The 26,579-nt window shown below is 37.6% G+C and overlaps 1 protein-coding gene across 1 annotated transcript in view; it reads right to left on the reverse strand.

Annotated features, from left to right (window-relative positions):
- POLA1 (DNA polymerase alpha 1, catalytic subunit) overlaps window positions 1–26,579 on the reverse strand; it is a 290,911-nt gene that overhangs the window by 156,677 nt on the left and 107,655 nt on the right. Inside the window, exons 27-32 of the mRNA XM_052662950.1 lie at window positions 21,150–21,182; window positions 20,320–20,412; window positions 18,910–19,115; window positions 16,959–17,091; window positions 11,208–11,339; window positions 6,408–6,582 (exon numbers count right to left, since the gene is read on the reverse strand). Of these exons, the coding sequence (XP_052518910.1) occupies window positions 6,408–6,582; window positions 11,208–11,339; window positions 16,959–17,091; window positions 18,910–19,115; window positions 20,320–20,412; window positions 21,150–21,182 (772 nt within the window). The remainder of the gene's footprint in view (window positions 1–6,407; window positions 6,583–11,207; window positions 11,340–16,958; window positions 17,092–18,909; window positions 19,116–20,319; window positions 20,413–21,149; window positions 21,183–26,579) is intronic.

Genomic DNA, 26,579 nt, shown 5'->3' on the forward strand with positions numbered 1-26,579 from the left:
AAAAATATTTGGAAAATAACACAAAGGAACAGACCAAGAAAAGATTCCGCTTCTCTTACAGCAAAATCCTCTTCTTTCCATCTATGTTGGTAGATATGGGGTGGGGGGTGATGTGCAGAGTCAGGCTACAGGTTCCTAAAACACCCACCTTTTTACAAGTGAGTTAGTAACTGCTTAACCATTTTTTCCATCTGATTTTTTTAAATTAATTAATTTATTTTAGTTGGAGGCTAATTATTTTACAATATTGTAGTGGTTTTTGCCATACATTGACTTGAATCAGCCACGGGTATACAAGTGTTCCCCATCCTGAACCCCCCACCCACCTCCCTCCCCATCCCATCCCTCAGGGTCATCCCAGAGCACCAGCCCTGAGCACCCTGTCTCATGCATCAAACCTGGACTGGCGATCTATTTCACATATGATAATATACATGTTTCAAAGCTATCCCCATCTGATTTTATAAAAACTGTCTTATTTTAGTTATAAGAATATTTATATTTTTTCAACAAAGGAGGAACCTAAAACTCATCATCTTTACACTTTTCTGAATTATCCATTATGTATACATTTTACACAGTTTAAGTATCTGTGCACAATGCTGTACTCAGCTCTTTTTCACTTTATTACATCTTATCCATTTTTCTATAGGCTACACAGTCTTGGCATCATTTTAGTATGTTTAATACGATGATCTTTAAAATCTTGATCTATAATTAATAATACAGTATCACATACTTAAAAGTTGCTGCAAGTAGATCTTAAGCATTCTCACCACACTACCCCTGCCCCACAGAAGGGTGAGGTGATGATTATGTTAATTATCTTGATCTTGGTAAACATTCTACAATGTAAACATATCTCTAGTCATCACACTGTATACTTTAAATACATACAATTATATTTGCCAATTACTCCTCAATGAGTTAAATTTTTTAAAATGGATCAAACTTAATAATTTGAGAAATCTCCATTTTCCTTTGGAAACTCCAAGCCTTACAAAGTCAGAGTAAGAAATCACTACTCCTAGCAATTCCTCTCAGCATGCTCTGGTGGGGCTCTAAGTTCTTAGAGGTATGCCTGAGTCAGGTAAACAGTGCCACTGCAGGCCCCTGGCACGGTGAACCCAGGTCACAGGGACAAGCTCACCTTGTAAAGACTGAGGTGCAATGCAGTGCAACGAATACCCTTTGTGAGACTCTGTGAACTCCCTCATGTGCCCTGAAGAGCAGCTGGGATGGCCTGGAAGTCAGGGCTCTGCTGCTCATCACTGTGCTGGAAGCACAGTCACACAGATAGCCACTCCCAACTCCACACGCACAGTGCAAACCCACAGTGCTCAAATATCTCCACTTTCATAAACTCTTCCTGGGTGGCCCCAGCTAGAAGTGGGCTCTGCTTCTTCCAAAACACTGAAAAATTTATTTTGCCTCTTTTGGGATATGTACTTGTGCTGGCCCTACATTTTCCCACAAGAGGGAAATTGACTCAACAGGCTGGGCTATAATTGAAGAGCCTCAGCCAGCTCAACTCTGTACCCTTCACAGCACCCATTACTCAGGTCTTCAACATTCACCTGTTCCATGGATGCATAAGAAAGCCAGGAGCATGAGCCATTCAGTGACATGCTTGGATTGGCACCCAGCCTGGAAGAGGGGGTTCTTATTTGCTGAGAAGACTTACTATCCTACATTGCATTTGGTGTAATCTTTTGTTTTAAATTTTATTATAAATTATGTCATATTAAATATCTAAGGTTTGGAAATGATGGTCATGTATGTACATTCTTCTGAGAGCTTAATCATGAAAAAAGGCAAAGTCTTCATTGATCAAGAAAGCAATGCCGGAGGCACCTGCTGGTGGTATCATCCCACTCCCACCACCACCTTTGTATGTGTATCTCTCCGGGTCTACCAAAGGCACACCCATACATGGCACAGCCTGCAGTGGCATTTCATTTCTTAGAAAATGCCACTCAACTCTGTGTATTGACAGAAACCACCTTCTGTAAGGTGGCATGGCCATTTTATAAAAAGAGGGGTTTTTACTTTCCAGTTTAACTCAGGAACACAGTGGCTTAAGCATGTTGCCTTGTTTTAAGCACTACTTTCAGAGATTAAATTTTAAGTTCTCATGTTCTTCAAACATCAGTAACTTCTCAGAACCAATGAAAAAACAGCCCTGATAGCCAAATGCCTGAAATTTTATAACTGACCATGAAGAAATGGACTTGAAAGTTATTGTACAAAATCATTCCTCATCAGAGTAAAGATATTATATAATTTTAAGTATTGCCATGCATTAAATATAAATTTATTAAAAGATGAAATTCAAGAATGAACTTTAGAATATTCTCATTCCCAGCCTGTTTTGCTAGGTACAGAAGACTATTTGGATGTTGGAGCATACTGTGAATATTTCATCCACAGAATATAGAGAGCTTTCATTAGAACAAGAGAGAAAAAAACCTATAGTCTAGAGAACAAAAGCTAAGAGTTCCAAGTTTTAGTGGCCATGTTTCCCATAGGGCTATTGTATAAGAAGAGTAATACTATATTTTTTTCTATTCACAGATGGAAAAGAGTAAAATTTAGCTTTATTTAAGCCCAATAGCAATAATCTTGCATGGGTTTCAGAAAAATGATACACATTTTACTGTGGGATAATGAGGACCATTAGTTATTAGGGAGAACAAATTATTCTTTCAATTCAACAGACTTATTCATTCACTCATTTAATAGACTATCCTCTCTCCCTTTCACTAAAACGACCTTCCTATATGGAACACCTGGCCATGCAACATGCCACCAGACAGACTTCAGGAGGTATTCTGACAGGGAGAAATAGTCAGAGAATTTCCAAAGTGAAGCCACAGGATAAAACCAACACTTGATGTGTGCCTTTCATTTCAAGGAAAGCAGTATAAAAGCAACAGAAAAAGAGGTAGTTGAAAAATATAGTTGCTCTCCACAAAGGAGTCTTAAAAATAAAAAATCATGAACTTAATAATTTTCCTAAATGAAATTATGCCATTATTCCTGATTTCTTTATACTAGCTAAAAGGACAAAGTAGCAAACTTCACTGAAGTTTCAACACTGTAATACATTTCATTAGCCAAAGATAAAAACTACATTAAAAGCAAGAGAATTATTTTATGTCTGTGATTAGACAGTTGGAGGGCTTATATTTTATGTGTACATTTGCAGACTTCAACTCATTTAACAGTGTCAGTTCACTAACTGCAGTTTTTTTTAATATAAAGAAAACAGATTTAGAACTTTAAAAACAAATTATAGTAATTTTATGCCTATAGCTTGCACCTCTTAGAAACCAGGCACCCCCTAACACTCCCCTTCTTTCCTACCACTTCCCTATCTCCTCCCTCCTCCTCTAAAACCACAGGCTAAGTGAGAACTGATAACAGGGGCCTCGAATCCCCTAGTGAAGAACAGCCACCCTAATTTTCCCTTGGGGTGGAGGAACAAAGGATGCAGATCAAAATGCAGCTCCTGAAAAGGGCAGGGGGCAGATGCTTACACAGATCTGCCCAGCCAGCTTCCACATTTTCTACACATCTTCATGGTGACTGGCACTTGCTGTTCTGCACTTCATTACTGTGGACCCTCCTATGAGCAAAGTAGTAAAGATAAAACACTGGGAGATTTACTACAAATGTAGATAGGTATGTGGATACTGCTGGTGATGCCGGGGCTGCGGTGCGAGGAGGCAGACTGCACAATGATGACAACTTCACATGTCTTAGACATAAAAACTGTCAAGTAGCAGAATATAAAAATGCGAAAAAGATAAAAAGGGGAGCAGCCACAGCTCCTTCAGGGTGAGAGACACAGGCCCTTCAGCAGCCCTAAGCAGCTACCCAGAAACAGGAGCTTTCAGACGATGGAGGTAGGAGAGGGGCGATGTGCACACGGTCACATGGTCCTCTTGGTAGACTGAGGGCGCTAAGTAACACCAAGAACGCTCTGAAGATGAAGCTCCCCAGCCTACCAGCTTTGAAAATAATACATGAAAACTGGATTCTAAGACAGCCACAATGATGAGAAAGTTTGTCTCTAAGCAGCTACTATGTGCCTGCAATTTAATGGATATGAAAAGGATCTTAAGTACAACCCTGGAACTAACAAAATCAGTCTGGTCTGCTCCTTGTACAGCCAGTCTATGGATATCCAAGTGGGCATCAGCCTGTCTACCAACTACGATCTACCACCTAGGGCTCTTCTGCTGAAATACAAGGCTCCACCCTTATCTGTTAAATATCAGTTGAGAGATGAGGCCTGTTTCATCTACCTCTCCTCAGCTCTAGGCCACCAGAAAATTCAGTACTAAGGAACGAAAGGGCAATGGTTAGCCTCTGGACCAGGTTCTTGATGATCCAAACTAAAACCAGGAAGATCTACTCTAAAAAAACAAATGCTTTGTGCAGGGGTTTATCAGTGGGGAGAAGAGGAAGCATGAAGAGGATGAAGCCCCCAGGTCTTCGCATCAACACTATGCCACTCCTGGTTGAGGGCGTGGGTCACAGCCTCCCACAGGTAAGAAGTGGTGGTGGTACAAGCACAAGCTTTGGAGTCACACAGAGCTGACTCCCAGTCCAAGCACAGTCGGCCGCTTACTAGCGATGTGACAAGACCAAGTTAGTTACCTCTCTAAGCCTCAGCTTTCTTCTCTGTAAAATGGAGGAGATACAACAGAGCTTCATGGGGTTACTGAAAGGATTAAATGAGATAACATATGCAAAGGACTTATTACAATTTCTGATAGAGTAAGCACTCAAGGCAGAGGAGAGGAAAAAAAAAAGAAGGAAGCTCAAAAATATTGTGCACTTACGCTCCCTCCTCCCAGCTGAGGATTTATAAACATCATCAAATACAACTCAACTTTGAGAATACATTATATGATGATTTTGGTAGCAGAATTTTATCTTCCTAATTATGTTTTGCTTAGGCAAATGTCAAAAATGAGTTTCCACTTCCAGAGCAGACACTGATGGGAGAATGGAGAGAAGGAGGTGTGGGGGCGAAGGGGGCATGCTGGGGGGGAGGAGCCCAGAAACACATTCAACAAGAGCAGTGTGGAAAGTATGTGATTTGATGATTCATCTGTCCAATCTCAGTCTACAAACGAACACCAAGAGATAACTGCATGCAAATCTGATGGACTAGAGGAGTCTGGACATATTTCTGCACAGGCCTGACAGTGACTGGGGCGTGGTCAAGATTAGGCACTAACCCTGCCCAGGCCTGGGTGGAGCATCTCAAGTGCATCTCTAATGGCTCCTTCAGAACAACTCTAGTTTATGACGCCAGAGACCAAGGCTGACCCCAAGCTTCAGAGGTTTGCGAAAGCCAGAGTTCATGAACAACAGAACCAGAGTTTGAACCCAGGTCCCTATGATGCCAAAGACTGTGTCTTAAGCCAGACATTTCAATGAGAGGAGGGGGAGAATTTTCCATGAAGCAGGGACAGATTAAGGAATGCCATATTCAGAAGACAAAATAAGTTGAGCTAGAAATAAAGGTTGCAGCTAGAAAAGTCAATCTATAACTGCCCAAGTCACACACTGTAAGATGTCAGTGGCAACTGGACTTACAGATAGTGAGGAGCTAGCCAGGGACTTTATTAGGCAGTTATTCTAAAAATATTCATCGTTGTGTACAACGGCATAGTGAGCAGAGACCTTAAAGCAATGTAACTCTCAATATGCTGGTCATCTAGAAATATGATCAGGGCTGGTTATGAAATACATTTCCAAGCAAGAGATGACAATCTGATGACCTGGCAAAAAGTCAAAGAAAGAATGAGCTGTCAGGGATGGATGGACCCTCCAGAGATGATGAGAAATTAGGTATCAACGAATTCCTAGAAGATAATGAGTCCGGTCTTAGAAAAATTTTAAAAAGCGAGAGCAGGATATTCAAAGGGAATCAAATACAAGTTAAATGCCTTAATGTTAAAAGTTGTACATTCTCACTCCATGCGAAAACACATTTAGAGTCTGAGACAAGAGGAAACAATAATCAAGATACAATAAATCTTATTAAGGAAAATTCACTGATTAAACTGACAACGAAGTAAGCTCAGAGACTAGGAGATGCCTAAAACCTTCTCCTATCCTTTCTTTTGCCTCCTCTCTATCCCCTCAGCATCTGCTGAGTGCAGGCATGGGAGCAGGCATCTGCCTACATAGGTAGCAAGTCTGTGGGGTCGACAGTCTAGGAGGGGAGATAGACGTTAACCAAACAATGACAAAAACAAATGCCCAACTGCAAATGAAGAAGTGCTCAATGTGGTACTGTGCCTCTAAACAAGGCTCCTGACAGGTAAGGGAGGACCGTATGGTCTGCTATCACCGGGTGCTGAAATAAGGGAGCTCGGGACACTTACCTAACCACGATGCAATGAGGATAGCATCAATTCCATCTATTGGCTCACATATTCGAGCCACGACTGGGTGGATCTGCTGGGCCAGGTAGTACTGGGTATCGATGCTTAAATTGTCCTGCTTCTGCAGCTGCTCGGGTGCATAGGCCCTCTGACCTGCAGTGAGATTGGAACCATCCTATAAGAGGACACAGTACAGGGAAAGTTGTGAGAAATCACACGTACTTGGCCAAAGAGAGGGACAATTCAAATTTCATATATTCAATTCCAAAGCCCAAGAAGTCCTTTTGACCTGTTGGTGGTCATAAGCATCTAACAGGAGGAAGATCAAGGAGAATGACTTACCCACGGTCCAGGAATGTAAATCCAGCATGTGTTGTGTTCTATTTTTTGTTGAAACATGAAACCAACAAGATGGCATGACTAGATTAAATAATTCCACCTGCCATATCACAGAAACACACAGGGAAGACTTGCTAACAAAGGCCTTTTAGAAGCCATGACCAAAGAATGTGTGACCCTTTTATTATGTTAACATCATAGTATCATCTTAAAGACTGGGTGTATGTGTATCCAACATCTCTTGATGAAAGCTGTTAAGTGTCACTGAGAAACAAATGAGCAAGGGGAAAAGAAAAGAGCATGAAAGCCAACAGTAGTAACCTACGCACAAGATATAATGCATGCGTGTGCTCAGTGGCTCAGTCATGTCTGACTCTTTGTGACCCCATGGACTGCAGCCTACCAGGCTCCTCTGTACATGTGATTTCCCAAGCAAGAATACTGGAGTGGGTTGCCATTTCCTTCTCCAAGGGATCTTGACGACCCAGGGATCGAACCCACTTCTCTTGCATCTCCTGCACTGGCAGACGGATTGTTTACCACTGCACCACCTGGGAAGCTCACAGGTAAGAGTAAATTGGCCCATACACAGTCCTGTGGGTGGTGTCATCACCATGTGTGAATGAAAAAGGCATCACACCACTGGACCAACATCCAACAACTAACTCCACTCTTTCTCTTGTCTGCAACAACAGAATTTAATGTTCAGATTCATAAATGTTAACTATTCACAGTGCTCAGCTGCTCTGCAAAACTGATTACAATGTCAATCCTATTCTTTGATTCCTGCTATAATCAGTCCCTTCTCAGTTCAGCGCCAAGGTCAAAGCAAAGGCTACCTTTCACATCGTTGTCTTACAACAAACTAGAGGCAATGGGCTCTTTCTCTGCCTAGGCTTCTGACAGAAACAAACTAGGATGTGTATCAACCAGCTTCTACCCATGCTAAGATATAATGAAAGAACTAGGAAGGAAGCAAACCTCAGATTATGGGGCTTCCCTGGGGACTCTGCAGTAAAGAATCGACCTGCAATGCAGGAAATCCAGGTTCGATCTCTGCGTTGGGAAGATCCCCTGGAGGAGGGCATGGCAACCCACTCCAGTATTCTTGCCTGGAGAATCCCATGGACAGAGGAGCCTGGCAGGCTATATAGTCCATAGAGTCGCAAAGAGTCAGACACTACTGAAGCAACTGAGCATGCATGCAAATCTCAGATTAAAAGACTTGTTTATAATTATTTTTCAGGAGTTCACTGTACAGTAAGAGAATTTAGGCAGAATTAACCAACTTTAATTGTTGCCATTTTAAAAGTCTGAATTATTAGATGGGAATAGGATGTCAGTGACAAAAAGAGTATGAAAGATCCTTGAGCAGTGTCTTTATGCACCACAACTATATTCAGACTGCCTTTCAACAAACACAGGAAATCTGATCAATTAATAGAATTGCAGTTTTTTAAAAAACTGATCTGTCCTTAAGATTATAGTAATGTTGAGTTTTAAAAAATTTTAATAAAGAACAAAAACCAAATTTGTGGAGGCAAATTATTTTTTTAAATGGTGCTTGAGTTACTTTCCAATGTATCATTAGATGTTCTCATGTAAGACATGTCTATAAAAAAAGTTGACAAAGTTCCAAGTATATTCCCAGTTGAAGCACTTTTTAAGTATCCCCACAAAAGACTAGTTTTAACAGTGACCCAAACGTGTTTCTTATTATATTTTAAAAATCTGAGCTCAAATATGACTAAATTAAAAAGAATTGGAACGATGACAGGTTTTCCTGTGTTATGTTGGGAAAACATTTAGGCTGTGACATAATTTATCAAAGACCTAATTCTCAAATGTAGCAAGACCCTATGGTACATGCAAAAACATATGGCATACACCTTATCAACAGACTGAGAAGCAAGGTTGGCACTTCCCTGAACTGCCAGTGTAGTAATTTGTGAAATTCACAAAGTACATACGTCACAAGGACAACCAGACATGGTGAATCCATGTGGTCATCTTTACTAGGACACCAATGGGCAAAAAGATTTAACAGATGACAACTGGAAGCCTTGAAAAATTATGTTAAAGGCATACCTTATGAAAATTATGTCTGATGAAAGTTATATAATAAAGGATTTAACACTTAATCAACAAGTGGAAGTTAATTTAAGATCTCTGCAAATAATTCACATTAGGTTTAATAAGACTATGAACTACAATGTAAATTATTATATACCACAAACACTACTCTCTGAACTCAATGGAATTTATAGTCTGAGTAAGTTATTAGGAGAGCACTATAGTCAAAATGTAAATTTTAAACAAAAGAGAACCTGTTTAGGAGCTATGCTATTCTGAGGGTACCTTTGCTTAGAGCAGTAAACAGTTCTCTTAAAAATGTGTCATCATACATTTTCAGAAACATCTTCTAAAAATATGATTGTGTTAGGAAAGAGAAAGAATAATCTGAGTGCTTAAAAGCAAAAGAGGTAGGCAGCTTTGCTTAGCAAATATACTGAAAGTGGGCATGCCCCACTGCTAGGGGACAAAGGCAAATTAAAGTCCTATAGCTTTTCTTGGGATACAGTAAGAACAATAAATCAATAAAAGAACTGTTTTTAACAAGAAACTAAGACCCAGAACCAGTCAAATGGGAAAAGGGTTGGAAATACAACAAATTAGATTTAGCATCAGCATTTTGAGCTTTTCTTATATCAATAAGACCCAAGAAGAAGATACTGTAAGACCTAATATTTAGACATCAAGGAATATAAGCTTGACTTTTGAAATACATATATCATATGGCCATACATCTCCATTCCAGGTTTAGCCAAAACATAACTGTGACTTGATTTCATCTTTAGATGCAATTTCAGAAAACCTATATAATTTTTCAGTTATATGTTGCCATCTGCTCCTGTCATTAATAATCTCAAGAGCTTTTCCATGTATATAAAGATATAAGGGAAAAAAAACCAGCCTATTTACCAAAATCTTTATTTGCGTAATATGAAAATTGTTTTTTTGAGATGAGACTTGTCAAAGGCAATATGCAAAGCACATTAAGGGCTTGAGCAAGTCAGACATTTATGGAAATATTTTCCTGCAGGAATTGGCTTTCTGTAACAGTTCTTAATCAAGGGTAACCCTAGGAGGGAGACAGAGTCAAGTGCTGATTCCTGTCCATGTACTTAAATCATTTGTTATGTACATCATCCACAGTTCAGAGCAGATATTATTCAGACGACTCCTACATTTTGAAAAGACTCTGATAGCCTCCAATTAAAATAAATAAATTTATATTAAAAAAATAAATTACAAATAAAAAAATAAATAAAAACACATTGATGGTAGTTTGACAAAGATCAATCATATTGCAAGGCTTACCTAATTTTTTTTAATTACTAACAAAATGCAATGCTTGATTAATTAAAAAGAAACAATTTTACTGAGATGAATTATGCCTTTTGGTGAACAGACCACACCACAGTAACTAAAAAATTTGGACATAGGGCTTTGACTTTTTTAAGCAGAGAGAAGGGATGCAACTCCCTCCTTTGTTTTGATTGAAGTGCTTCCAAAAAAAAAAAATACACACACACAAACAAATAAAAACAATTTTCCGCAAACCCAAATCCCCTTCTGATCTACCTTTCTCCCCATCCCTAACTGTGAGAGGCATGCTACTCTCAAAAAAAAACTGGTTACTGGTTTAAAACTGTTCCAGAGAGAAGGCAAGAGATGGGTTCTAGGCCCACTCCATTCAAAATAAAGAATTAAAAAGGAGATCTTGCTACATAATCTGTGTTTTCTTCATAGTTATGGTTTTAGGATGTCTTACCTTTTTCCATATAACCATGCATTTTTTTTCAAGTAATTATTTGAACAGGCTAGTGAAACATGCATTTACTCTCTTATTCTACCAATATTCAGAATGGAAACTGCTGCAAAAGGAATGATAAAGGACTACTGCTGGACACTGGAGAAGGAGATGGCAACCCACTCCAGTGCTCTTGCCTGGAGAATCCCAGGGACGGGGAAGCCTGGTGGGCTGCCGTCTGTGGGGTTGCACAGAGTCGGACAAGACTGAAGTGACTTAGCAGCAGCAGCAGCAGCAATAGCTGGACACATGAGCAAACTGGTATATGCTTTCATTCAAGTTCATTTCAAATTTAAACTGTAGCAACTTTATATACCTGTCTCACCAAAGTAGTTTCACTCAACGAAAGCATTGGTCTTAAAAAATAACAACAACAATAAAAAACACTGGTCTTAAAAGTTTTATGAAAATTTTAACAAAATATGTCATATACCCCTGACTAATGTTTTTAAATGCTGTAAAACCAACCAAGACTAAACCTTCTCTTTACAGCATCAGTTACTTGGGTCAAATGAGACACTGTAGAGATCTGGTTTTTACTCTGGGTGTGAAAGCAGTGTAAGTCTTATTCATTATGACAGTTTTACCTGACAGATGACATAGGACACAGTATCTCCAGCTTTCACCTTTCTTCCTCCTTGAGAATTTATCCAGAGGGCAACATGTACATGAGGTAGGCTTTTTTTATCAGGGTAATCCTGGGGATCCTTGGTCAACGCCTAAGAGAGAAAAAGCCCCAAACTTTAAAATAAAACCCTTCACATACAGATATACACAAAACATATCTTTGCTAGAATCACATCAGCCACATAAACATGACAGAAAGTTATATGTAGAAAATACTGCCACAGGCTCTTTAGACATTCCAGCCTCAAGGCTCCTCTGTCCTTCATGTAGTAACTAATATAACCAGATATAACCCTGACAAAAAAGAAATATGAGCTTTAAGGCCAAGGCACAGGATACTTGAATATAAAAATTAAGACTATACATTCAGTCTTCTATGCAGCCTTAGAATTTCTTCTAATGTCTGCAACTCTCTACAGATTACTTAAGACAGATGGATAACAGTTCCTCTGACTTAATGATTTGTTTCTCAGTGGTTTCTCTGCCTAAATAAATCATGAAGGCACCAGAAATCACGAGATTTACTCACACTGTCAACTTAAGTTCTCCAAAAGCAGAGTGAGTTTGTAACAGAAAAGCCCCATGAGAGCAGGAACAGGTCAGCTCTGCCCATAGCTGCGGTCACAGGGCTCACAATGATACTTGGCGTGTAGAGCAACCCAATGTTTGCAGAAGAAATTACTTCCTTCACTCTGTGATAATTCATGAAGTTCAAGCATTGTAAACTATTGCATGATGAGTAAGACAGTCACTGGTTCTAGGCCATCTGTCATTATTAGATGACTTTCCAGTCTTCAAAAAAAATTCTAAAATAAGCTACATGTGCCAGAAGGGAGTGGTGAACTGTGTGTTACAGAGAATCTGGAGAGGGAAAGACCTCTGCCATTTGAGAGCAGAAACCATGGAAGAAGAAAATGAACTAGCACATGAAGGAAAAAAGAGATTTTTAAGAAAAGATGACAGGATCAAGAACATTCAAGCAGAGAGAAAAAGTAAAAGTTAAAAGCAAGATGAGAAAAAAATACAGTCTATTGGACTAGAACTCAGTATGCACAAACGGAAGGGGTAGGTTTCAAAAGACAAGAGAAAGGACCAGGAATAAGGTGTGTCTATATCATCTATTAAGTGTGGTTGGCAGATCCCTGGGGGTTCGCGACACCTTTCTGCAGGCTGGAGAGGTCAAAAGTATTTTCCTAATGATATCATTTGCACTGGCGATGCAGAAGCAATGGTCAGTAAAGGTGCTGATGCCTTAGAAACATGAACCTGGGCAGACACATCAAACTGTACTAATACACATTGTATTCATCACCACCACAAACTCAGTTTTTTTTAAGTTCTTGATCCTTGAGTACAAAGTTATTATTTTGTGTGACAAAATGGGAAGTATGCACAAGGCACGTCTACTGTACACTCAAGAACAAAGGTTGCTCGAAGAAAGGCATTTGTAATATACAACTGTCTGAGTTACAAGCTAAACTAGCTGCCTTTCTCAACACAATTTTTATGTGAAAGAATGGCAGGCCAATTATGGGTTACTCTAAGTTGAATAGCTGGCAGACAATCACTCAAAAAGAACCAAGTGAGCCTGCCACTTCAAGGAAAACACCTGACAGTACATATTGCCTTTGAGAATACTGAAGCAATCAGGCGCAAATTATAATTTTGGAAAATTTGTTTCCATTCCTGTGAGCTTGACAGCTCCCCAAAACTTAAGACTTTTCTCATAAAAAGGAGTGTTTTAAAATGTGGTTTTTGATAATTTGATAATTCATTGGTACAATGAAATATATCAATATTCCAGAGGATCTGTAAAACTCAGGAAACAGACATTTAAATAATGATCAATGTATACTATCATGCATGGGTAAGTTATCAACTCAAAGCACCACACAGATGAATAGATTGTAATGTAAGAGCGTATGATATGGTGTCCTACTTTCACATTGCAAATAACCTTTAAGACAATACCACTCAGAGTACTGGTATAGAATCAAAGAAGAATACACACAACTATCGTAAGAAGTTAGTGCAATAGTTCTACTTTTTCCAACTACAAATTTGTGTGAAACGACTTTTTTCCTATACTTGAACCAACACCAACATCACATCAGACTGGATGCACAAGCAGATATAAGAACCTAAATGTCTTCTGCTAAACTAAACATAAATAGGATTTTTAAAATAGCAAAATGACACAATTCCTCTGATTAATTTTTCTTTGTGTCAAAATACATATATCTCATGAAAAAAATTTATTTTTGTAATCATTTAATGGGTTTACTGACACTTTTAAATAGACTAATAAATGCTTTCCAGTTTTAATTTCTAACAGTAAATATCAATATAAGCTATATAAACAAAGGTTCTTGCAGTCTTCAACTATTTTAAGAGTGTGAAAAGAGTCCTGAGATCAGGAAACTGGAGAACTACCATAGGAGAATAAAAGCAGGTCGTCAAACACAACTGCACATCCACCCGTTATGTACACTTTCTAAATTATACACTCAGTGTAGGAGAGTGCCTGCCTGGAAGAGTCTCCAAGTATTTGAACCTCCTCAAAGCTCCATTATGCAAAGTCTTGATTGACTTGGACGGGCAATACTGCACAGAAATCTTAATCAATATAACTCTACTTAAGAAAACTGTTATCTTCTTCAATTGACTATACTTCAGTGCAATGTTAAGAAATTCTGAATTTCATCTGACACACTTTCCAATTATTAGATTGGGGTTATTTGGGAATTTTACAAGATAGTTTCAGAAGGCTTGATTTTTCTAAAAAATCCTTCCTGGTGGTTAGGCTCAAGTTAGCCAGGGTTATACAAATCAGCTGTGAGGTATTTCATGTTACTTTATGAAATATATTTAAGATTACAGCAGTTCAGAAAAATCACACACAGTGTTTATCAGCTGTTGTTGGCAACAAAGGCTTAAATCTCTACAAAGGTAAAGCTCACCACTTCACCCCTCCACCTGAGACTCACCTCCCATTTTTAAGCTGTACAGATATCACAAAGTCAATCTAATCTAATCTATATCTTATCATAAGGCCTTCCACAACCAGTCACATGGTTGTGGAAGAGTACTTTTCAATTCCACTCTCCTTTGAAAGTGACAAAATGTAAAAACTTATTTACTCACAAGTTTAAACAGTACAGATATTCAGACAAATGTTAATCAACACTGTCACTTTTGATATATAAAAAGCTTAATATAAACAAGCACAGGAATAACTATGATATAAATAGTCCTTTCATAGAATTTACTGTACTTTCACTGACACTGCAGGAATTCTTCTTTATTTAAAAAAGTATAAGAGAATGGAACAGTATCTTTGGTACAGCACTTTAACATCTTGAAAATACCAACTAGGTTTTGCTTATTCTACTTTATATCCCAGATTCTAGCACTGTGCATGTAAGAGGTACTCCATGTTTGACGAATGGATGATTAAACAAGCAGAGGAATTCTTTCAATGCTCAGTGACCAACTATTATTTGCCAGTTACCACACCAAGTGAAATGAAGACTATAAAGACAGTAAGTAGGTTTCAGATCTGCCATGGAAAAATACATGCACAGTCCAAATCACACTATGTATTAACCAGTATTGTTAGTAGTAATAAAAATATGTGACTTTGAGTTGGTAATTACTGAAGCTGAGTGATGGATATATGTGGGTTCAAGATGTTATTCTCTTTACTTTGGTATAAGTTTTAAATTTTCGATAATAAAAACTTTAAAATAGCAAGGCTGAAGAAAGTTCTTGAGAACTCAGAGATGGCCAGTGTGTCTCTGAGGCTAGGTTTCTCTGCACACTAGTAACACTGTCTTGTCACCCACAGAAGTAGATGATGGCCTGGGCCCACTACCTTAGAGGGCAATGTTCTTTTGCCAGTAATGTGGTCATGTTGGGATTCAGCCTTCCTAATTCATGCCTGGAACCCCATGCAACAGAGGACCCATATTTCTAAGAAGGTAGATAGTGTAAGGGATACAATCTGCAGAACTGATGCAAAAATTGATTAAAGCAAAACTGAAACAGTAACTCAGACAAATTTTTAAGAAAGAGACAAAACAAAATCTGAAAGGAAACCACTCTCCAATGTAACAAGTGATTCCATACCAATAGGCATGTACTGCATCACTTAGAGTGAAGAACTAGTGCCAAGACACACATCCTCTTATATTACTTATTTCTCATTTTTTGTACTTTTCACGCATAAGTGAATGTCATTTTTGTGATATTAAAGACATCTCAGTTAAGGGATAGGAAAGAAATGACTTACCCTAAGAATAAATACAAATAAGGACACGCAAAGAAAATATTCATTCTCTCTAGGAATCCAAGAAATACAAATCAAATCCAATGATAAAATAGTGTTTCACATCCTTTGTGGTAGCAATGCTTTACTTAAATATCACAAATGATATTATAACCAATGAAATATCTCTTATATAGTACAAGAAAATCTGTGGTAAAATTAGCACACACTTTTTTTTATTATTAATTAGTATCACTGTTTTACAAAGCAATCTGACAAGAGCCATATAGATACTCAAACTTTTTGACACAAATATTTTACCATTAAGGACTCTAAACTAAGAAAGTAATTCATCCAAAAGCAAAAAGACAAATAAACAAAGATGTTCAATTCAGTAATTTATAAGAGCAAAAATTAAAAAATGCAATACTCAAGCAAAAATTTTAATTAAAGGTGTACCAGTGAAATGCAAGATTAAACATGATGATTTTTAAGGTTAATACCAGTATGTGGTAAAATCTATTTAAGTGAAAACAAAGTTCAAAATAATATACACTGCAATTGCTATCATGTAAAACTGTTTTAAAGAGTAAGGATGTGCAGAAATGACTCATTATTTTAGTATAGGGGCATTAAGAACGAGTTTTAACTCTATAAATTCCATTTAATGCTATCATTAGACTCTTTCTCATCAAAATTCTTTTTAGTATGAGGTTTGACAGCAAAATTTATTTATCACAAAATGGATAAAATGGTATTTGCAAAATTACCTTCTGAGTATGTAAGGATACTCTTTTTAAATGGAAAAAAAGAGAAAAATTTATAACCTAACATCTTGAAATACACAGCACTTTTGGAAACGAAGACTTTCCTTTTCAAATTAGATAAGAAAAAATATTCTCAATTTTCAACAACTAAGACTATCCATAAAGAGTAACTTTTATAGTAAAAAAAACAAAAACCACAAGTGGTCTGAATATATAGAAAATGCTAGCACCATCTTATGACTAAAGAACAACATCCAAAGATGCCTTCTGATTACAGTACCTCTAAGGATTACCTTCAGTAAAGTTGCACAAACACAGGCTCTCTGTCTAAGTTTATAGGCCTGCCCCCCAAACAACTATAACTTAGGAGGAATATGAAGAATGTAATACTCTCAAGTTCCTGAAACATCAATTATATCACTCCACAGCACCTCTGGACACGAGGCTTCCATGAATAAAGAACCGTGAGAGAAGGCCCTGCAACAGATAGGGGAGCATCAGGGGCTGAGCTAGGAAGAGTGCTATGCTAATGCACAGTCTGTGAGATAGCTGTTAAGCAGCTTTCATCACCGGCTAGAATTTATTTCAATTGCAAGGATGAGGTGGTTCTTCAACTATCTGGAGGAGGAGAAAAACACATGGCAGCAGCTGGGCACAGTAATAAATGCCACATTTACCTTATTAATTTCAAACTGGCTCACTGGGACACTGCCGTTTAGCACATTTTCTCCAATTTCTATTAACCTCTTCTGAATGTTTTCCACTATAGTGTCCCGGTTTTGATCCGAAAGAATCTGGCCAATGACAAAGCTGCCAAAAAAAAAAAAAAAAAAAGAAGAGGGTTTGATTTTTTAATATCATAGTTTATTAATAAAGGAGAGACAAGGAAGATAAATGCCATTAGATTAACATGTGGACAAGAGCCATACTAAAAGCTAACAGGAGGGTTAATGTCCAGAGGCCGTTACTATTTGTTTTTTCAACATTAACTCCACCAAAGGTTTACCAACCTTGCAATGTCAGGTTTGTTCTTAAATACAGAGACTTTTTTTTTAATGAGGCAGCTAATGCTTCCTATTTTGTGTGTGGATGGAGAACAATATGTGTTCCATCATGTTTTTAAGCAATTATAAAATTCACAAGCAGCTATATTCTACTAATAGGTTAAAATCTGAGAAGACAAATTTTTCACTTTCCTCATAAAGCTCCAAGATATTCTCTCTGATAGTATCTCTGCCTGAGATGACCACAAGCTAGAAAGTAGGCAAATAAAGTTCTTTATGCAAATCATTTAAAACTCAGAGATTTCAAACTTTTCTTTCTTCTGCTTTATTATATTTCTCAGTGTTCTCCAATCGTATTACTATGCCTCAAAAACTTCATGTTATTCTATCAGATTCCCCCAAAAAAAGAGAAAAAAAGAAGAAAAGGAGTAAGGAAGCCAATATTTTATCCATTTCTGAGAAAATGCGCAGCGAGGGTTTGACAGCTGCATTATAATTTGTCAGAAAAAGAACCCTGACAAAAACATTTGTATAGCTTTAATTACTAATACATTTCTAACTCAGAGAAATTTACTTCTATTATGATGCATCTTTTCTTAGAAAAGACAAAGCTGAAGAGAACACTCTAATCGACAGTCTATACAAAGTAGTTTCATCTTTGGGTACATTTGGGGGCAATGAAGCATTTCAAACTATATTTCATAAAAGGCTAACAGTGACCCACACTCAGATGATCAACTTTGCCTAATCAAGAGTAGTTTTGCAGAAGCAACAATTGCTCAATCTTTCAACTTGAAAGCAAGTGAAAGGCTGGAAAACAAGTAAAAAAAATGCTGATATTCAGCAACACAAAAATTAATTTAAAATTTAACTTTAAAGAAAAAATTCCCTCTATTTTCAGAACTAGTCAGGTTCACAAAGCAGGAATTATCTGGAAAGATGGGACATAGTGTACCTGAAGATTTGTCTTTTTAAAATGGGTGCTTTATGTGGCCCTAAAACAAACAGGTCTTATTAGCACAATCTGCAGTCTCATGTACAAAACTAAGGGGTCAGTTATGACATTTATTATTTTGGAGGTACATACAGTATTTGAGAACCAGCTCTTAAATTAACCTGAGATTAGTAAGAACCTTTACACACAAATGATATGGGTGGGGACAGTCTCACTCCATGGCCCACTTTGAATCCCAGAACATTTGAAGCCACAACACAGGGACAACTTAACAATCATGGCCCTAAGGAGGCGCTAGGAAGATTCAGAAGCACAATATAAGGGACTTCCTAATAGAAAGAGTGAAGCAAAACAAAATAAAAACAAGCTAACATCAATGAAACTCTGTAAGCATCTAAAATGTGACAGTTTAACCTCATCATGAGTGAAAACTCGTAAGATGCACCTTACAGCAAGCATCTCTTACTGAGCAAGTTTTGCTCTTTCTAAGTTTTAACCCATCTGTAAGATTCCATTCCAAATCAGTAAGAGCTGTTAATACACAATAATACCAATAACAAAAAGAAGTTGTGTCCTTGTGCTTGGCAGAATCACAAGTGTTCTCCACACTGTTAACGCCTGAATTTTTTAAAAGCAAACAACAAAAGCAAAAACGAAAGCTGAACTCACTTTCCAGTGTCTTTAGCAAGATCACACCAGTCTCTTCTAACTATATCTAATCCTTTCACCTCCTGTTTCGTGACGTAATTCCCATCTGATGTTGGCTCAACAATCAGAGCAGCGTACTTTTTTTTCTTCAGCAGTAGCAGGGACTTGAAAATACCATCAATGTCTATTTCAAGCAGTTTGTACAACTTATTCACTTCACTTTTCACCTGTGAAAATTTCAACCATTAATGTTACCTTCTCAAATATCCAATATGGAGAAGATGAACATGCTACAAATTCCCAAGAGCTCATCTAAACAGAACTAGAAGTCACACAAAACCAGAAGGCATTTACTCAGGTTATATGGAAAACAGTATTATGTTTGGTATGATGCAAGAACTTTGAAAAAGCACAGGAACAAAAACAGATAAAAACATAAACAAAGAGACAATACTATAAATACATCATCTCACTCAACCAAAGGACAGAAGTGGCAGGGTCAGCTACAGGAAATGTATGACAATTGTGTAACAGACTGTTTTCGAATCTAAAAACTAAATGCATAAGTACTTACCTTCAAACTACTGAATTAGAGATTAGATAGTCCAACAACTAGATACATGGCCAGTAAAACTTTACTATTTAAAATAGTGTCTAAGATCTCTCTGTACCTCCCATAGCACCATGACTTTAAGCAAATAACTATCTGCTGAACAAATAAATGAGCAGCCACCTGCTCTCTATTGATAGGGTCATTGCACAGACCATCACCTCAAGGGAAAATACACAACTTTTCAAGGTCCAGTGAGTACAATATGCCAAGCTTGTTGTTAAGTAAAGACTACAGCTCAAATTTCACACCTTTTAGGGGAGATAGGCAGGAAGTTGTTAGCTTATAAGATGGTACCTTAGTTTTAGTTTATTGGGATAATAGCTTAACATAACAAGTGATTGAAAAACACCTGCTAATTGTTAGGTGAACAGCAGTTAGGCTAAAAATGATTATTTTTAAATGTTTCCTTGTCATTTTAAATATATTTTAAGTATTCTTGTGAAAATTATAGATATATGCATATAATGTAGTTAGGTATTTATCCACATCTATCACTGTATAAAATATATCTGAATGTAACTAGAGACATATTTCTCCTTATGAATGACCATGTGATAAGTACTAATGTGATCACATCTTAAACTTACCAAACCTAGACTGTTTTCTAAAGGTAAAACATATCTATTACTTATGGAAAAACCAATTTCCTTTGTTTTTGCCCTCAAAGTAAATAACTAGAGTAGAAGTTGAAATAAAACAGGGGATGAAGAATCAAAGGCACTAAGTTTATTATCATTTTCAGAAGGACACATATATGTAGAAACCAGAAACAATTCATAAAAGTAGGTGAAACATATAATTTTATGAAATTATCTCACCTTGTTTCCCAATTTAAACACTTCTTCCAGATTGGTGCTATTGGTGTTGATCATAATTGAATCTGTATCTCCATAAATAACTTCAAGATTCATCTAATGAAAAGCAAAAATTATAAAAATTAACAACAAAAACACCATGACCATCACACTCAGTGAAACTCAAAATTTTCCGTTATATAAATTACAGGTTCCAGATGATTTTTAAAAAGTTTACACTTCTTCTTGCCCATATTGTCAGTGTACAAAGACTAAGCCCCAATAAACCAAAAAACACACAAAAAAAATCTCCCTGATTTTCTTAAAGCAGACAGTAGAGTGGCAGAGGAAGTTTCTAGTTTCAACTGAAATAAAATGTAGGACTGAATAAAATAAAGATAAGAGACCAGGAAATGGAGGGGTCTGTATTTACCAACTGTCCCTCATGCTTAATGGTCAGGGCAATTTACAAAGCAGAGACAAAATGGGGTTTTTTCAACCCGGTCCACAAATCTATATTAAATTCTTAGTAGTTAGCAGAATATGAAGAGTGCCAAAAAAAATCAATCATCACAAACAACACTAGAGCACATACAGTATAAAGGCCTGGAAGTAAACTCTAATTAGCACTGTTACTAATTTGCTAGAAACACTCACATATAGGCTTCAAGCAGTGGTTAGATTATATCAGTGTTAGTGAAAGAAAAAGGCTATAATCCATTAGGAGGGATTATAAATGTAAACCAGGCATCGTAAGAAGCCATTTCCAGTGTGTTTGGGTTACAATTTTCCTTAAATACAACAACATCACCAAGTATGGTATCTAAGAATTACTGTACAATGAAAATGCTTACCTTCTGAACCATCTCCTTCGTATGCATCAAAATCTAAATGAAATGGAAAAAAAGTGAAGATTAATGCATTACATAATTTACAAAAACCTATTGCATAAAGTGTAGAGGAACTAAAGAGCCTCTTGATGAAAGTGAAAGAGGAGAGTGAAAAAATTGGCTTAAAGCTCAACATTCAGAAAACGAAGATCATGGCATCTGGTCCCATCACTTCATGGGAAATAGATGGGCAAACAGTGGAAACAGTGAGATAGAAGATAATTAATTTGTCCTAGGAAGTGATAGAGCAAAGATATGAACCCAGGCACTCTGACTCCAGAGTGTGGGGCCTGAGTCACTGCATGCTATTGCCTCTAGATCAGCATCCATCTTTCAAAGCATCACTCTAAGCCAGAGTCACTCTTCCAATGAGCCAGAGAGAAGATTTACTTCATTTACATTTCTTTTCCTACCTCCAAGAGTCTTCCTTGTCAACTCAGCTCAAACCTCATAGTGTTTCTGTTCTTCTGGTCCTTTATGTTACAAAGCCCTGTAAATGCTCACCTAAAGAGGATCTGTTATATCTGCCCCTTGTGTTCCATTTCTATTGTCCACCTCACCTTTGATACAGTCGCCCAATGTTGTTCATGAGCTCAGTGTTCTAAGTTATCAGGAAAAGAAGACCTTTCTCCTGCCCTGGGGGTGGTGGGTGGTGGTGAATACAGATCAGGGTAACCAATGGTTTAAATAGTGGCTGTACAGTGGAATCACCCTGGGATCTTTTAAAATGCCACTACCTGGCCCCAGCAATTTTTTTAAACAGCTCTCAAGATTATTCTTATGTTGCAGGCAGGGTTAAGGACCACTGGACTAAGATCATGGTAACCCCATCCTGGAAACAGTTTTTAGTCCACAGTCTGTCCCCTCCCCAATTAGACCACAAGTTCCTGGAGGTCAGAGCACATGTTTCTGCTTCACATCTACTGCTGCTGCTGCTAAGTCGCTTCAGTTGTGTCCGACTCTGTGCGACCCCATAGACGGCAGCCTACCAGGCTCCTTCGTCCCTGGGATTCTCCAGGCAAGAACACTGGAGTGGGTTGCCATTTCCTTCTCCAATGCATGAAAGTGAAAAGTGTAAGTGAAGTCGCTCAGTCATGTCCGACTGATAGCGACCCCACGGACTGCAGCCCTCCAGGCTCCTCCATCCATGGGATTTTCCAGGCAAGAGTACTGGAGTGGGGTGTCTTCACATCTAACAAGCACTCAAAAAACCACTGGCTAGCTGACTGATAGGTCTCAGAGTAATCTCAATCACTTTTCTACTAGATGCTAAAATCCAGTTAACTCATAAAAAACATTCACTCTCCTCTACTTCATCTTCATTATTTAATATTTAAATTACAGGAAAATGCTTTGTGGGAAAACACTTGACAATTCCTTTGAGAAAAAAGCAATAATGCGATCTACCCAAGTCAACGTAATCACAGTGAGGACAAAACTAACTACTTATCATGAGTTGTCTTCACCCTCTGACCATTCCACCCTGCTGGGCTGGGCTTCCCTCATCACAACGGACAGCCCCACAAGGTAACTATTTCCTGCTAAGTACAACATCTCGGGAGCAATCTGTCAGTCTTTCACTCCAACTCCACAAGTGCACTAACCAATTTCTTCTGCTCTCCTTTTGCACCATGAACCAAACCTACTGTGTTTCCCCTGAGTACACCTCCAATGGGAAGCGGCAACATTCACCTCTCAGCTCCAACACTCATTCTCACACTGTCCTGCCACCAGCTCACAACCATTTCCACACACAATCTGAGTGAGGGCTGCTACTAAAATGAGTTTCCCTTTGATGGAAGAAAGCTCTTGGTCGATGCTTTGCAAACAAATGACAGAAAATTAGGCAAACGAGTAAAACTATATATACTATTACATGTATATGTATGCCTGACTCCCTTTACTGTCCACTTGAAACTATCACAACATCGTTAATCAGATATACTTCAATCTGAAATAAAAAGTTAAAAAAGAACTATATACACTGCAATTGCTTTTTTCACCTAGTACTTTATTTCAGAGATTATTCCTTACTCACATGTAAAGAGCGGTCTTAATTTTTCTTTTTAATGACTACACAGTGTTCCACTGTACATCTCAAGCATGATTTAACTAGTGCTCTACTAATCAATGTAGGTGGTTCATAACGCTTACCTTCATAACCACACTTTAATAATCCTTATATACATGTAATTTGCCAATCTGCCAATAATGAAATAAACTCCTACAAGAGGGCTTATTGGGTCAAAGGTTGTACCTTTTTACAATTTTTGATAAACATAGCCAAACAAGTCTCCACATAGGTTGTACCAATTTCTGACAATAGTTTTAATCACCATCTTTCCTGTGGGCTACCAAATTTTTAGTATCTAGCAGAGGCCCTGGTACACAGTAGCTATTAATGAATATTTGTAGAATGCTAAATTATAAACCCCATTTTACAGATGAGGAAAACTAGGCACTACAATTTTATCCAAAGTAACAGAGCTAGTCAATAGCTTGATCTGGGCTGGACCTTATGTTTCATTTTCTTTTCATCATGTCTTCCTGCCTTGTTAAAAAGTCCGTTCCACATCAATGTTCTGGAAGTCAAAAACTTATACATTACAGACATTTCTCCATTAAGGAAATGCATTTTTTTTTTTTAAAAAAGCCACAGGTATCCTGAAAGGTCTACTGGACACAAGGTACAGTGATTACAAGATAACCGTTCATAAGTTCATTTCAAAGTGACAAGCCTAATATTAAAGCTACCCATTCTGACAGAAAATCATTTTCTAAGTGCCAGCAGCTAGAAAACAGGGCTATAAAGGCTTGCTAAATTCATTAATAAGGCAGTCTGCAGTTATCTGATTTCATAGCAACACCTGCATATTTATCTACTCATTACCAATTGGATGATGGAATTTTTTCAAGCACATTTCAAAAATCTGCCAACTTCAAGTGTAAAAAAATAAACTTTGTGGTTAATTTTTCCCTTAACAAAGTACAGCTGTTGAGAATAATTGTTCAAGATCTTACCCTGTAATGTCAACTGCAGCAGAACAAAGAGTATTTAATTAGCAAATCTATCCAGTAATTCAACACCTATTATATAAAATGCCTTCGTGATTTTATTCAGGATAATTTGCTAAGAGGGTTATTACTGACATTCAGATGGAATTTAAAATTCCTACGCAAGTCGAGTCATAATAGCAGTAATGATCTCCCCAATCAGGAGATTCGGTGTCACACAAGGCTCTCTTGCAATGCAGCAGCCGATTTCCTGACTTCTTAATTCCTGGGCTCAGCTCAGTGAGAGCCCTTCATGCCGGTATTTCAGTCAGCAATACATCTTTAATGGGACTCTATTAAAATAACTAGAACAAAAATGACTTTTTTTTGGTTAAGAAGAATGACAGCACTGCCATCATATCAATCATGGCAGGCTTTGCAGAGCAGTGCCATTGGGGGTGGGGGAAAGAGGGGGGAACAGGAAAGGAGTGGGGCTGGGGGTGGGGAGAACAGTAATTAATACGAAAGGGTGTTTTAACCCCAATCTGAGCCTCTGAAGACAGGGGAAGGGTAGTGGGGACTAAAAAGGAAATGTGAAGTTTATCTCCAAAAATTGCTACCTAGAGAAAATAATTTGTTCAGAACACACCCACGACGTGGTTTACTAAGCAGAAAGCATGTTTGTTGCTCTGGGGTTAACAACAGCAGTGATCTAAGACCAACTACAACTGAGGTGTGTGGTCACAGGGTCTCCTTACAAGGCCAGGATAAAGGTGGGGGTCTTTATTTTCTGTTAGAACAGGATACTAATGTCTTACCATGCATTCATTCAAAGATTATAAAATGTTTTTAGATGCTCTTACAGACTAAAACAGTGCTTATTAATACTAAATGAGAGAGAAAATACCAACTTTTCAGTTAACAACAACAACAACAAAAAACATTTCAAGCTCTTATTCCAAAAGCATACCTTAATTATAGCAATATCCACTAACAAGAAATCCACTTGATATATGATGCAGAAACTAAACAACAACCTTCTAAGTTAGGCAAATGCTGGATAAGGTCAAATTTGAAACAAATAGTGCACGAAGAGAATGACAAGTGAAATCTCAAACGGCTTTAGGATTCTTCTGTTACTGATGACATACAATTATAAATAAACTGGAAAGTTTTTTTATACATTAGCATAATAGGGGGAGCAAAATGAATGGTTTTGAAGGATGAGGAAGAGAAAAGTAGAAGAAATATAAATATTATGATATTTGGTAATCCAACCATTATCTAAGCTTTCCCTATTCCCAGTCTCAGCAGTTTCCAAGCAGGACTTCATGTTACTCAGTTCTTCTGCTTGGTAAATATCTTTTATTTCATCCTCAATATATTAGATTACTTTTTTCCTATTTTCCTATTCTCTGTTATCCTTAAAATATGTGTCTTCTCTCTAAGATGTTCAAGGAGCAAGGGCTATGGATTTAATAAGCATCTTACCCTCTATCTCCACCATTCCCAAGACACTAGGCTCCTCACTGCCTCTTAACTTCAGCTTTACCTTCATTAAAATTGGGATAATACTACCTACATAGTTCCCAGAGCTAGATGGGAATAAGAACTGTATGCTGAAAAAATGCTTTACAAAGATAGAACACCTATTTGTATCAATTTGTATACAAATGTGAGTTCAAAAAAAAATGTCAGGGGTCAGAAATCTGAGTGCTGGTTTCAAGTGCCAATTACAAGGTAAGTGATTTGGTAGTGATAAGTTAGTTTCCCTCTCTAGGTCTAGTAGCAACAAGTTAGTTTCTCTAAGTCTGAGCTTTCTCATTGATAAAACTAAGAGGTTGGGATTCCTCCCAGACCTAAAAATACAGAATCCAAGTTTGACAAGTAGCAATATCTCCTCTCCTTTTATCTGGCTGCGTGGACATTGTTCCACATTCACTTCTTTTGTATTATGAAAAGGAGGCACTAATATACTAAATAAAGATAACTAGCAATACAAGAATATATTACCATATTCTAGGTTACTTTTGAAGGCTACATAGTTGTAAAATAACTAGAAATACATAAGCTCTCATAAATTGTCTGCATACAACTTTAGGCATTACACTTTCAGTGGGTGGGCATATTTACCGAACACAAAAACACCTGACACTTTGTCTTGATCACCTCTGGATCCCCTACCCTGGGAGAATATGTGCACATCTACACTACCAACTTATTTATTTAACTTATATGCAGAGTACATCATGCAAAATGCTGGGCTGGATGAATCACAAGCTGGAATCAAGATTGTTGGGAGAAATAGCAACAATTTCAGATATGCAGATGATACGAAGAGGTGGCAAGAATACACAGAAGAACTATACAAAAAAGATCTTTATGACCCAGACAATCATG

This window comes from Budorcas taxicolor, chromosome X, assembly GCF_023091745.1.
Source record: "Budorcas taxicolor isolate Tak-1 chromosome X, Takin1.1, whole genome shotgun sequence".
Lineage (NCBI taxonomy): Eukaryota > Metazoa > Chordata > Mammalia > Artiodactyla > Bovidae > Budorcas > Budorcas taxicolor.